Source organism: Mauremys reevesii, linkage group 10, assembly GCF_016161935.1.
Source record: "Mauremys reevesii isolate NIE-2019 linkage group 10, ASM1616193v1, whole genome shotgun sequence".
In the NCBI taxonomy this organism is placed as follows: domain Eukaryota; kingdom Metazoa; phylum Chordata; order Testudines; family Geoemydidae; genus Mauremys; species Mauremys reevesii.
In genome coordinates this window covers 56172913-56187916 of record NC_052632.1, presented here as the reverse complement: position 1 = coordinate 56187916, position 15004 = coordinate 56172913, and the positions used below count along the sequence as shown (strand labels likewise).

Genomic DNA, 15004 nt, shown 5'->3' with positions numbered 1-15004 from the left:
GCTTCAGTTTTACAAAACCAAAACCCAACCAGTGAGGTTTTATAAAAATCCACCGCTGGCCCCCTAGCCCAGGAGTTCTAACTCAGATTCAAAGTAATGTTTATGTAAGTGCTGGACTGAGTGTGGTCTCACAGAAATGTTCCCAACTCCCATTAAGAAGAGAATTCACAGGTTAAAAACACCACAAGAAAACGTGTTGCAGGATTTCTCCCTGCGTTACTGTTATGAAAAGCACTGGCTCCCTTTCACTTACACTTGGGCAGGCTGCATCGTATGTGCAGGGTGTACGGTTATGGTGAGGATGGAGAGTGCTTGTGTCCACAACAACAGAAATTGAATTGTAAGGGAAATGGTAGAGTGTCTCCGTCAGAGAAAACGACTGAGGCATTGGAAGAGAGACCCGGCCGCTGATAATCTGCTCTTCATTCCAGGGGGCATTTTCAAAAGTGCCCAAATGACTTAGGAGCACAAATCCCATTGACTTCAGTGGGACCTGTGCTTAGGAAAATCCCACAATTCAGTTAATTCCTGCAGCCTGCAAGAGGCCCCTCCAGAAGAGGACGGCAGGAACTGTTGCTCATTTAAGGGGAGGCCCAGATGGACTCTAAAAATGGGTAATGCCACCGCTGCTTTTAAGACCCTGCTAATGATGCTCTTTGAATCTGATAACAAAAGGGGCTTATAAAACCTGACCCTGTTCACATCAGAGTTAGTGACAAAATTCCCATGGACTTCAATGGTACAGGATCCTGTCCACAGAAGAGTGTCCAAGAGCCATTTTCTTTCATCGTTGCACTGCCTGGGAACTGGGGCACAGGTTAACAAAGAAACTGATACCCAGATCGCCTTAAAGACCTCCTGCTGTTTTAAATCAGTGGCTGGGATTTTCCACAGCATAAGGGATTTAGGAGCACAAGTCCTGTTAAAAAAATCAGTGGGACAGACTCAGGCATTTTTGAAAAAAATGTCACTCACTGTGACTCTCAGGTGAAGATAAGATTTTATGGAAACACAGGGGAAAAGCAGCAGAGGTGCTGTCACAAGCGTAATCCTCCTAATCCTGATATTTATCTGTCCTGCTAATGCCAGCAGCTGGGAATCAGGGCCTGAGGTAATAAACGGGTTCACTGGATTGGTCACCCAGCCCCATGCTGTGTAGGTTCAAGGGCAGATCATTCCCCTTCAACTCCTTGCTAATCGGGATTAGCTCCATGCGGCTTTGCTCATAAACTCTCAACACAGACATCCCAGGCAATCCTGAAGGCCGCCAGGCACCGGTGATCAGTCAACAGGCCCCAGTGACTTGTTCAGATTTCAGACTAAGCTCCTGTCCTCGCAAAACTATTTGTTTATTCCAATGTATAATGGGGCCTGTTCAGAACTCTGTGCCCATCGCTGCACTCATAACACCCGCTATAAAAAGCAGACATCTGTAATGGACTGCCTGAGATGATTTTCACCCCAGATTATACTATTTGTATGACTAGCAGCCTGACTGAGATCAGGGTCCCAGTGTGTGAGGCGCTGGACAGAAAAAGAGCAGGAGACAGCCCCTGCCCCAAAGAATTTACAGCCTAGACAGACAAAAGATGGGAGGGGGACACAAAGGAGAAGTGACTTGCCAAGGGTCACAGAGCAGGTCATTAGCAGAGCTGGGAATAGAACCCAGGTTGCCTCACAGTCAAGGGCCCTGTCCACCAGACTACACTGCCTCACAGGTCTACTATGTAGATAGACTAACAGCTGCCCCCCACAGGCTGGCCTTGGCCCGTCCCTTCAGACTCTCACCTTCAAGAGGAAATATGTTCTCGACAGCATGTCCTGAGGGTTAACAAAGCAGGTCTGGGGGGCTTACCAGTGTGGGGAAGCATATTTCAGAGTGGAGGGCCCTTAATAGAGCTTCCTGCCTGCAGCTCTCTCTTGTTTCAACCAAGGGATCTCTTCTCGAACGCCAGTGCAGAATGCAGTGGGGGAGTGGGAAAGAGTCTGTCGTAAGCCTTGTCTGCACTAGGAGAAAGGTGGTGTTTCACCAGGTGGTAGCTAAAGCATGGTGACAATCACATAGTGAAAACTAGTGTGGCTAAGGCAGGGGTAGCTTTCACACAGTAGTTGGTTGAGGTAACCTGTAGGTTCCCCCTATACCTGGTCGCATGTGCAAACTGCCTTGCCCACACTAGGATGTTTTACCACATATTAGTTACCATGTGTTAGCTAGCATGGGGTAAACTCCCTACCTTTATCCCTGGTGGGATGCACCCACTGTGTCAAAATAAAGTTTACGGTATCATGCTGAAGATTATCTATTGGGCCACTGAACTGTGTGTATCTCTGCAATTTCCACAGACTCCAACAAGAATTGTGAAGACTTATGTGAGGCCAGAATTCATCCCAGTGCGTCTGTACCTGCCATCACATCATTGAGGGCAGTAATTCTTTTTATGAATTGCCCAAATGGCAGGAGAAGAGAGACATTTATACTGATTAAGACTATTTCGCTATATCATCATTCCAAAGTATCAGGCTAATCAGGACCTCAGTTCCCAAGGAACATTACTCCATATGAATGTCTGTCTCAAAATAGTTTTGTGTATTGCAGAGTAGTCTGACAGCATTAGCACTATTGTGCAGATGTAGAAATGGACAGGCAGCATGGCAGATAAGCATTTACTCCTTGGGGGAGAAGAACCATGATCCCAACAGATCAGATGTGCTTCTGTAGATATTATTCATTTTCTTTTTCTTATTAATCAAATACAAACATCTCTGAGTGTATAGTGTAGGGGCTCAAAATGCCTAAAGGAAAAAAAATTATTGAGCTGAGAATATGTTATTTAAGCAACAAATGCCTCAGGATCAGCCAGAGGGCTCAGTTTCTTCTTCCTCAAAATTTTCTACATCTTCAACTAATGCACAGTCTCCATGGGAGAAAATAGAGCATGTGCATTTTAGCATGTATCTGACACAAGCACGCAGAAATCACACTGGCTGGGGTTGGCACACGCACATTTGCAAACCCCAACTTTCATGCATGCCTTGGATTATTGGTGTGCTTAAGGTGAGTTTGCTGATTTTGGTGCTTGCTTGAAAATTGCCCTCAAGTGTTTAATGTGCAAACAGATCGAGCCACTTTGGGATTCAGAACTATACAAAGTGGGATCTTAAGTGGAAGAAATGTGTGTTTGTGTGTGCGCGCAAAAAATATGTTTGATGTGTGTGTGGAAAAAAATGTTTCCACTGAAATTTTTCAAAACTGGAAATGTTTCTAACCTGCTCTTATCTTAAATGGTAAGTCTCAAGCATCAGCCAGAAGAGAAACCTGCAAGGAGGGAGTCTTCTGTTCAAACCAAAGCAAAAAAAAAAGTGAAAGCAAGAGGTATGTAGTGGTCTGTGAGCACAGAGGAAAATATAATTTGAAAGATGAGTATCTTCCTACATGTGAACCTCGAATGCTGAGACAATTATGACAGACTTACAAAGCCCCCTTGTTCTCTCCCATGCTTTACAACTACTTCTTCGTGGATAGCTGGAGGCAACTGATTTGGCTCAATGATCGTGGAATCGTGTTCCCATTTGGGGCCATGCTGTGCTTTGTAAGCAACACTGATTTATCTATTTTTAATAGCAATTCAGCTTCCAAGGGCCAGTCAGTCCCACCAGCAAGGCTGCCAATTAGTGCTGACTGCAGTAAGGATATCCGGCCCCTGGACTGGTCCCAAAACCACATTTCACACAGCCTTTGAATAATAGCAGTGACACTCCATCACTACCAACCCAACACAGAATCAGTGACCTAGAGCTGAAAGGCTCTGTATCCCATTGCTAATCCCTTGAGATACTCAGTCACCCCTGCAAAGACCTCTGCTCCCATAGACAAGCTGACACGGGGGTATCTAATGCCTACTGAATAGAGCCCTACAATAATTGTACCATTGCCTTTAATCAATCCTAATGGACTGGACCCTGACATTACACTATTAAACTCCACCTACACTGCTGTAGATATTTAAAGCGTCATTTCATTACTTCTGATACTGAAGTAATGAGGACCTGTGGACTAGATACCTTCGCCACCTACACAAACAGAGGAGATTGCAAGAAAGCATGCCTCTTACCAGATATTGTGAGCTCTGGGGGGCAAATGTCTGGTGATGGAGAAGGCACAGGAAAGAGATTTTCTTGTCTGGTCTACAAAACAAAACAAAATAGCACAAAGGACAAAATGCTGAGCCCAGTCTGCCAGTGTAAGTGAAAAGCAAAAGGAGGGGGAAAGAGCTCAATAGGTCCCAGTTCCTCCCTAAGGAATCAGACTGAACCATCTCTTGCATGAAGCACCACGTGGACCTATTGTGCTAGAGAGAGAGCATGAACAATGATGATGAACCAAACAAGAGTCCTGTTTTGGAGTAAAAGGGGATTGTGTCAATAATAGTCCTAGAGGCCCAGATCCTCAAAAGGTTTGTGCACCTAACTCTCACGTTCATTGCTGTGGGATCTAAGAATCTCCCGAATGATTGCACACACAGGAGGCTAAACTGAAGTAACTTTACTGAGAGTAGTGGAATCACACCAAGGATGACCCAGTGTGTTGTAGCCACCGGGGTTTGTTTAAAACCCTACATATCCAAAACACCCATGGATTCTGAGGGAGTTTGGATTATCATAGGTGGGAGGGATCGCTCAGTGGTTTGAGCATGGGCCTACTAAGCCCAGGGTTGTGAGCTCAATCCTTGAGGGGGCCATTTAGGGATCTGGGGCAAAAATCTGTCTGGGGATTGGTCCTGCTTCAAGCAGGGGTTTAGACTAGATGACCTCCTGAGGTCCCTTCCAACCCTGCTATTCTATGATCTTAAGGGCTCCTCTAGTATTACCCAATGGACAAAAAGGAGAGCTATCTACAAGGACATGCTGGGATCAAATGCAGAAGGGACTCTCAACCTGGGGTCAGAGGGCTGCAATCAGAATATTAAATGGGAGAGGGGTACCAGTTGGGTCTATGGTATGGAAAAGGGTGAGAAGTGCAGAAATACAACACAACCAAAGCTAGGAAGTTACACCCCAGATACTGGCAATGAATCAGTGCCCCATGTACAGTGATGACAGTTTACAAGCTCCTTCTATAAGACTGGAGCTAGCCCTCACTGTAACCTTACACGCTTAACCACATGACTCATTGATTTTGATGAGAGCTGCATGGCCAAATCTCCTAGTCACCTCTAGTTTCAGGAAATACAGTATAGTGCTGCGCTTCATGAGGAACGAGTGCTGATGGTGCTGAATTTGATGGTTGTTGAATGTGGGCAGGTATTCACTGAGTTACTGTCACCAATTGCTTTTTTCACTTGTGACGTCTGAAAACAGGTTTGAACCAGGACTCTGGAGATGAAAACACATCTCAGCGACCTTCAAACACATCACTTCAATTGACTGATCCTTTGTCACCCTAAACCAGAAGAAACAATATCTCAGATGTAAAATACCCAACTCCAAACGAGAGCAAACAGAGCCATACGAGTCCACACTGCTGACTTTCCAAGCAGCTAATCCGGAAAGATTATCAGAGTCCCTAAAAACAGTAATCCGATCGGAGATGGAAATCATGGGGTCGGCCTCTGTGGTCTTATACTGAACTTCAACGTACCTCAGGTGACCTCACGTGGACTTTCAACCTGCAAGAGCTAAGACCATTCCCCATGGCCTTAGGAGGTGGCGATTGGATGTTGTTATGAACCGAGAGACCGGGATGTAACCGTCCCCTTCCAGGAATAAAGGCCACTTCTGTGTTTCCCTCATGTCTGAAAATAACCAAGTTTTGTTAGTGCTTAAAAACTACACATGCTTAAGGTTTCATAACTTTCACAGGAATAGCTCTGTGGTCTTTCCTCTGAGCTAAGCTCATTAATTGCCTGTGTAACACGCAACAATATTAGAGCTATCTTTGTCAGACAGGATTCTTATGATAGCCCAAGTTCTGTTGCAGAACTTTGGGAAGGTCTGTGTGATGGAACACACTCATTGCAAAGCAAAACAAAGACTGACAGGTTGGGAAGGACTCCTGCCATTCCTGATTATGATGTGAGAAGCTTCATGTACTCAAGACCTCCTGAAGTATGAAGGTCTCCAATATGGGAGGTTCTTCTTGCGCCATAAGCTTAGAACAATGTGCAGGTCTCCTACCTAACACTCAGCAGATATCACAAGATATGGCCTTTATTGACAATAATAGGAAATGCTTTTTGTACCCAAGGAACTTATTCGCCTGGGCCGCTGGTGCATGCCTACCTGAATTTGGTTTTAGCAAGTACTTTTCTGGCCTCTTCATATGTGCTGCCCACCAAAGAGTCTTTATTGATGGCAATTAGCTGATCACCAGGCCGGAGCCGCCCATCCTAAACGAGGGAGACATCTGTGTAGCATCAAGCTTTATCCACAAGGATTAGTGCATCAAAAAAAGAGTGACACTCTGCTCAAAGTATTCTCCTGCAACACACATCCTTATTACCCCACGCTATAGATTGTTCACCCGTCCCAATGAGAGCTCCTTCCGAACAGCTGGAGCTTTCAGGAAAGACTCCTGTTTCATAGGTCACAGAAGCCCTCCATGCTGTTGACTTACTCTGTAACAGTCCCCTTCTGGCATAAGCTCTTGAACATAAATCATGGGACCCTCTGGCCTGTTAGATCCGCCACTGATCGTCAACCCCAACCCAGAGGATTTTGCTATGGAGATGCACTGAATCCCTGATTCAAGGGAGTAGCTGCAAGGAACAGAAGAGTTAGCAGAAGACACAACAGTGGTCTGTTTTATTCTATATAGTCATTGAGTACATCTGTAATTACACAGTAGAGTTCTGGCAAGTCAGCACCACTGCTGAATGAAAAGTTCTACATTTGGTTTTGTTCCTAAGTCTGCACTCTCCCTATCCTTCTCAACCTCTTCTCCCTCTGCCTCCTCTTTTCCCCCACTCTACCTGAAAATGGGAGTGAAGAAAACACTTATCAAAACCATTCTGAACCTCAAGAATATGTTTGATTTGAGTTTAGGAGTAGAAACAGGTAAAGCTTCAGGTGCTTATAGGTGTGGGGGGGTGGCAGTATTTGCTACTTCTATGGGGATAAATGTTGTTACTGTTATTGTTGTTTATTTGTATTATGGTAGTCGTTAAGAACCCTAATTGAGGACCAGGGCCCATTGTGATCAGCACTGTCCGGACAAGTAATGAAGAAGAGATTCCCTACCCCAAACAGCTTACAGTCTTCATGGGAGTCAGCACACAACAGGTGGACGAAACAGATCAGTGGGGTGGCAGTGGGATGGCGGGGAGGGTAACAATAAAATGGAGTTCAGCAGGAAAGCCGAAGTCATAGCCAGTTACTTGCCTAATCAATGCCAGGTGGGAATGATTTGTAGGCACCACAACAGAGGCAGGTTTGAGGGAGGGATTTAGAAGTGAATACTGTGAGTAGGTCGATAAATATTGCTAGGGAGTTTTCCCTATGCATGGGGGGCAGCATGGGACAAAGCGTGGAGGTGCTGGAGCAACAGGAAAGGCTGCCATTACTGGAAGAGCAACAGTGGGCATCAACCACTTGATAAGGCCTCTCATCCTTAGTAAATAAAGGCAGTAACTAACTGGTTCTCACTCTTCAAAGATAAAGTCTTGTAATCACATCCATATAATAACCTGTAAGCAATCTGTAACGTGCATGATCTTTTGATTTCCTAATAGCTCAAAATACAATACGATGACTATGTGATCTGTTGAGCTATGCAATCACCACAAGAGATAACAACTTCTCCATACTTCTAAACAGCCCCATCCCTTTAAATTTGTGGCTGTCATACAACCTGGGGAACACAGAATATTGTGAAGAGTGTGGACGTGTCATATTTTTACAACAAAGGAAACGTCTAAAAGAAATCTTTTCAGGAAATAAGATGCCATAGAACATAGTGGTTAAAAAAAAAAGCACATCCATTGTACTATCTGGGAAGAGGTGAGGAAGAGAATAAACCATACATTGCAGATGTTAGTCCTATTGCTTAGTGCACAGCTGGAAGATGTCCAGCTGCCGGGGTGATGAGTGCAGCATAAGAGCCTGCACAGAATAGAAGAAGTCACTACTTGGTAAGAGTCAAGATTATATCATAGTTGCACATATGCTCATAGTCTCCAAGATCTGAGATTTCAAGTGGTCCGAATGCTGGTGTTTCTTATAGAAGGTGGCTATTTCATGCCTGCCTACACTCTTCTACATCCCCCAAGTGGAGATAGGGTGACCAGATAGCAAGTGTGAAAAATCGGGATATGGGATAATAGACATCTATATAAGACAAAGCCCCATAAATGGGGACTGTCCCTATAAAATCAGGACATCTGGTCACCCTAGGTGGAGACTAGCAGAACTTTTGCTTTATCGGTCACTGAACACTGTTGTACTGGACACCTCCATCAAGTACATACGTGAGTACCAAGCCAGGTCACCTCCTGTCTATGCTGTGCGGTAAACAGGGCTAATTGAGGAATGAGGCAGTCTAGATGGCTGCCAAATAGATGAGCAGTTCTCTCCTCTGTATGGATGTCTCCAGGCATGAGTCCATTTATGCAAGCAGCTTAAAGCCTTCTGTGCCAAATATTTGTCCTCTGCAAATCCCTAATAAAGAGCTGATATTGGGCACATTGTGGAGTTCACCTGCTAAGTGGATTTTCTGTGTCTGAACTAAGGGGCTGGACTTCCTCTCATGGGGGGCAGGTGGCCACTCCACTGACTTCATGGGAATTACCCCTGATTTACACTAGTGCAAGGAAGAAAAGCAGCAGGCCCTAATCTGAGATGCCACAGTCTAAACACCAATGTTAATGAAAACCTTAACAGTGCCAGTCACTCCTATAGGTGGAGCCGGCAGCAGAGCCCTCCCTGCACATAGCAGACCTGGCTTTTGTACTTTACAAAATAGTAAGCTTGGAACTAAAACATATAGACACAACACGAAGATGCCACATTCCATAGACATAAAAGGCCTGGTTCTCCATTCCCTAGCCCCCTGTGCAGCCATTTCCTCTCCCTCCCCCCAGCGCAGAGCGGGTGTGAAATGCTGCCAGGTCAGAAGGGTAGCACTGCTATTGATTTTGCACTGGTGGAAATGACTGCCCGAGGGTGGGGCAATGGATCACAAGGCCATGATCTGCAGAAAATAGCCATATCTTTGCAGGACATCTCCATCAAGGGTATGTTTGTAAAAGACATGCCATGTTGGCCTCTCAGACGTCTGTAAGCTTTGGGCTCTCCCTCACCTTTAAAGGGATGGAAATGGAGGACATGCATTCTGTAGATCCCTACTGCCTATAGCACAGTAGGCTAAGTTCTCTGAGGCGGTGGCTGTGCTCTGTGTTTGTACAATGGGGTCCTGGTCCATGACGGGGGTTCCTAGGTGCTACCGTAATACAAGTGATAAATAATATTATTAAAAACAACATAGAGTGCAACAGCATGAAAGACACTAAATGACTGCTTATCCATCCTGTGACATTGCAGTCTATATGATTTTATAAAAATTTGATAATGAGTGAATATAATGTAACTGGAATATGCTTCATGAAAAAGGTCTCTTGTAAGGCATCATTACTAAGCTTATTGTCTACTGAGTGTGGTCATCGTATTTGTATAAATGTATCACTCTTGTATCTGAAGCTAGAAATATGAAATATAACTCTGAGGGACTATTGTAATTATGCAAAGTGTGGGCCATCATTGGTGGTTTGGAATCTTAATGGCTCCCATCAACAGGACAATTGACTGGATAGCTCTGTTTGCAGGCAAGCCTTCCTGTGAGTCAGGCTGAGAGGAATGAAGGCTTGGGGTCTTACAGTGACATGTGATCATGTCACATGAACTGGAATCCATCTTTAACCTGGTGCTTTTCCAGTGAGGGGGGGTGGAAACCCAGAGGGACAAAGGATTCCCGCCTTATGCAAAAGATATATAAATGAGTGGAACAGAACAGAGAAGGAGCCATCATGAAGAATCCCCTAGCTACCACCTGAGCTGGAACAAGAGCTGTACCAGGGGAAAGAATTCTGCCCAGGCCTGGAAGGTGGCCAGTCTGAGGAAAAAACTTACTGAAGCATCTCTGAGGGTGAGAGTATCTTTATTCAGTTTGATTAGACATAGATTTGCGAATTTTATTTTATTTTGCATGGTAACTTACTTTGTTCTGTCTGTTACTACTTGGAAACACTTAAATCTTACTTTCTGTATTTAATAAAATCACTTTTGACTTATTAATTAACTCAGAGTATGTATTAATACCTGGGGGAGCAAACAACTGTGCATCTCTCTCTATCAGTGTTATAGAAGGTGAACAATTTATGAGTTTGCCCTGCATAAGCTTTATTTGGGTTTAGACCCCATTGGGAGTTGGGCATCTGAGTGTTAAAGACAAGCACATTTCTGTGAGCTGCTTTCAGGTAAACCTGCAGCTCTGGGGCAAGTAATTCAGACCCTGGGTCTTTGTTGGAGCAGATGGGAGTGTCTGGCTCAGCAAGACAGGGTGCTGGAGTCCTGAACTGGCAGGGAAAACAGGAGCAGAGGTAGTCTTGGCACATCAGTTGGCAGCTCCCAGGGGGGTTTCTGTGATCTAACCCGTCACACATCCTCCAGTACATGAGCAGAGACAGTCAATGTATCCAAAGACAACACTGGGGCCTGATCTGCACTAGAAAATTAAGTTGGTTTAACTCTGTCGGTCAGTGGTGTGAAAAATCCATGCCCCTGAGCAGTGTGCTTAAACTGTCCTAAGTCCCCGTGTACACAACACCTAGCTACTGCCTCTGGGGGAGGTGGATTACCTATGCCAATGGGAGAACCCTCCCATCCCAGTAGGTAGCGTCTACGCTGAAGCGCTGCAGTGGCACAGCTGTGCTCCTGGAGCGTTCTAAGCATAGAAAAGCCCTGGATATTAGAGGATATTTCTTTTAATGAGAAGGAAGGAGAGAGATAAAGTGACTATCGATCTGGGGTTCTCCAATTTTGAGGAGCCTAAGTTGAGACCTCTTTAAAGGGCCTGATTTTTAGAGGGCGGGAGCACTGCACTTTATGAAAATCAGGCCCTTTCAGGTGTCTCAGGTTGTGCCCCCCAAACCACTAGATGCCTTTGAGAGACAAGGTGGGTGAGGTAATATATTTTATTGGGCCAACTTCTGTTGGTGAGAGAGACAAGCTTTCGAGCCACACAGAGCTCTCCTTCAGGTCTGTGTGGCTCACCCACCTTTTCTCTCTAATATCTTGGGACCAACATGGCTACAGCTACACTGCAATGGGGCCCTCTCCGGGTCTATAAGCACTACAGCAATACAAATAATGTTCTAGAAACAGACAGACAAGCCTGCAGACTTTATGAGTTGATGCCTGTGTAACTTAGAGCTGGTTTCCCCGTCCCATTAATATTTTTGAGAGTTTTAAATTTCTTACCATTCAATAGTGGGACAAAAAGTCCAAATTTCAAAAAATTTCATGAATCAAAGTACCAAAGTTTTTGGTTTGGGTCAATTGAAACATGTAATTTCAAAATTCTTCAATTTGATTTCTACCTTTTTTTCTTTTTAAAAAACTTTCAAAATCTAAATCGCTTAAATTTCACAATGAAAAGTCATTTTGAACTGGGAAACAGAATTTTTCATTCAGAAAGTGGCCAAAAAATTCATTGACAATTTCAGAGTTTTCCAACATATTTTTCCAACATTGTGAGATTGATTGGTTTTGCTGTCGACAAATCAGAATTTTCCAATGAAAAAAAATTAATTGAAAAATTCCTAAAGAGCTCTAGTGTTGAGTAATATGGTACATACTGCGAGCTTGAGTGTGGGGAATGTGCCGAGTTTCCAATGAGTGGGCCATGAGAATTTGCAGGGCTCAGCAGCAGAGGACTCTGGGAACGTGATGAAGACCCCGAGGACGTACTTTCCAAATATCTACCTAAAGGACAAAATAAGACAGTCCAGATAAAGAAAGCATTTTCCCCCCTTACTCCTTCCCAGCTGTCCCTGCCTCACAGTCAAGAATTAAAACACCTTTCATGGTTCTGTACCTGGAGGCAGAAATACCTACCATTGACATTAATGATATCAGTATATTTCTAAACTAATTAACAGAGTTTTACCTTCTCACCACAAATTCCAACCTGTGATTGTGGTAATTAACAACAAACACCACTGTGTTACAGTGTCACATGCTTCTTCCTAAAAAGAAGCAGTGGAGTGATCCAGGAAGCAAAACACTGAACTAGTAACCAGGAAACCTGGGTTCTAGTCCGACCACTGACTTCTTGTGTTGGTCACCGAATTGAACAAGCCACTTCACTGCTCTTGCCTCAGTTTCACCAGGTGTAAAATGGGGATAGTGGTACTCACCCTCTTTCTAAAACACTTTAAGGTCCACTGCTGAAAATTGCTTTACAAGAACTAGACGTGATTATAAGTTACTAGCACAATATTTTCCTTAGTTGTTGCACATTGAAGGTGGAGTTAAGGGAGCTGGAGAAGTGTTAGATACCAACTAATCCTCCCTTGTTTCACTCAAGGAAGTTGTCTCTCTCTCTCTTTTAGTATCCATGATTGGGCTGACATTTTCTGCACTGTGCCTGCCCCTCAAGCAGCCAAGATGCAGTTAAGTATTCAGCGCCCAGAGGGTCAATACTCACTGCCGCTGTGGTGAACAGGAGAACTCCGTGCAGATTCTGTGTTGCTATGAGATCCAAACTTTTCAAGCAGCTCAGAGAACTCTCTCCTGAAAGACAAGGCCCAGCAGATTCACTTAGTCTCTCAGTACACTTCTGCATGGATTTACAATGCAAACAATGCCTATAATGTTTATTCCATACTAACCAATTTGTGGGATTAATTCTCTTGTGCACTGGAGCTCAGCTTGGTGCAGGGTGAGGCATTGGGAACCAGATACAGCTCACAGGTGGTCCCAATCAGGGGCAGCTCTAGCCATTTCGCCGCCCCAAGCACGGCGGCATGCCGCGGGGGGCGCTTTGCCAGTCGCCAGTCCCGCGGCTCCGGTGGACCTCCCGCAGATGTGCCTGCGGATGCTCCACCGAAGCCGCGGGACCAGCAGACCCTCCGCAGGCACGTCTGCAAGAGGTCCACCGGAGCCGCCTGCCGCCCTCCTGGCGACCGGCAGAGCGCCCCCCGCGGCATGCCGCCCCAAGCACGCGCTTGGCGTGCTGGGGCCTGGAGCCGCCCCTGGTCCCAATGTAAATCAGAGCAGTTTCCAAGCAACTCAAGCTTGTGCCACTGATTTAGAGTCCATAATCAAACTCACACCAGTAGAAGATTCTTTGGTAAAGCGGAACTTTTGCATGCCCCATACTGTGTGTTAGGGGGTTGGAGGCAGAGGCCAGCTGCAGTACAGATGCATCAGCAGCGAATTCCCTACACAGGGTGAATTTTCTGCTTGGCATTTGCAGCTGAATTATGGCCCCTTCTATGCCCCTTTTCATCCCACAGTCTTCAAGCACTTCATGAATGTTGATAAAGCTTCCTGACATCCCTCTCAGGTATTACTCAGGCAGTAACACAGACTGGTAAATTGAAGCGCAAAGTAGTTGTGTCATTTGTCCATTGTGAGGGATGAGGCTAGAACCCACGAATCCTGGCACCCAGCCCTGGGCTTTAACCACTGGATCAGAATGCCTCTTGTGGACTAGCCCAGGATAATTTCATCTCCAACCATCAGCCTAATTTGACATACAAGTTGAACACTGACTATTAAGGGGAGTTGTAACTAAGCAAAAAAAAATTTTTTTAATACACATTGGCCATCTGTGGGTCTTTTCACAATAGTCAAAGAAATGCAAATAACTGTCAAATATACCAGCTCAAATTGTGAAATTATCATCCTTGGAACTGTGGCTATATTACATGTTTTAAAACCACCCCCCTTGACTACCCTGCTGTAATTCATACATAGAGAGGAGGAAGTTTAAAGCCAACAGTTTAACTCAAAAGAACAAGTTGTGGGCACAGGACCGGTGCAAGGATATTTTGTGCCCTAGGCGAAACTTCCACCTTGCGCCACTTCCCTCCAGCATCACTTATTAAAAACTTTAAAAAATGAATACTGCATAATGTGGCATTGTTCATTAGAATTAATACATGTTCAGCTTGAACATTTATTAATTTAATTATTTAGTCTACATATTTAATGAAAATAAATGAATAACCTGACAGCGCTGACACTGTTATTGTTTTCACTTTGAAAAACATAGCATGGATCTTAAAATAAATCACATACATTACACACAATACACTGTCACAGAGTAACACATTATCATTTAGAATTTATTTTTCCACGGGGAAGGGAAGCAGACCGGGTTTGGTCAGTGGGGGTTTGGGTTTGGCTGGGGAGAGGAAGGGAAGCAGACTGGATTCAGTCAGTGACGGTTCAAGTTTAGCTGAGAGGAGACGGAAGCAGACTGGGTTTGGGTCACTGGGGGACTGGGTTTGTCAGGGGAGCGGAAGGGAAGCAGACCGGGTTGAGTCAGTGGGGTATCAGGTTAGGTGGGGAAGGGAAGCAGACCGGGTTCAGTCACTGGGGGTTCAGGTTTGGCTGGGGGAGTGCAAGGGGAGCAGACCGGATTTGGTCACTGGGAGGATCGGGTTTGGCTGGGGAGGGGAAGGGAAGACCAGGTTTGGGTGTGGAGGGGGGCGGGGTAGGATTCAAAGAGCCATAAGGTAAAATGGGCACTATCCTCTCCAGTCCCTGGCATGCAGCAACACCGGGCCAAGCGCACTTGCAACAGGGCAATGGGAGCGTGTGGACCTGCTTTGCCTTCACAAGTCCATCCTGCGCCCAGCCCAGGCTGGGGAGTTGAATGCTGGGCTCTTGCTCCAGCAGGGGGGCGTGGGGCAGGCAGGACTGTGAAGGCAGAGAGTGCGCGGCCCTCACGCCAAAGCAGGGTTGGGAGGGTAGAAAGCTGGGGCGCAGGGAGGTGGGTTAAAGC

At 45.3% G+C, this 15004-nt stretch overlaps 1 protein-coding gene across 1 annotated transcript in view; it reads right to left on the bottom strand.

Annotated features, from left to right (window-relative positions):
- The window catches only part of LOC120373048 (syntaxin-binding protein 4-like), an 83769-nt gene that overhangs the window by 31176 nt on the left and 37589 nt on the right, over nucleotides 1-15004 (bottom strand). The window contains exons 6-11 of the mRNA XM_039490884.1: nucleotides 12698-12783; nucleotides 11847-11973; nucleotides 6614-6755; nucleotides 6280-6386; nucleotides 5639-5792; nucleotides 4113-4185 (exon numbers count right to left, since the gene is read on the bottom strand). Coding sequence (XP_039346818.1) covers nucleotides 4113-4185; nucleotides 5639-5792; nucleotides 6280-6386; nucleotides 6614-6755; nucleotides 11847-11973; nucleotides 12698-12783 — 689 coding nt within the window. The remainder of the gene's footprint in view (nucleotides 1-4112; nucleotides 4186-5638; nucleotides 5793-6279; nucleotides 6387-6613; nucleotides 6756-11846; nucleotides 11974-12697; nucleotides 12784-15004) is intronic.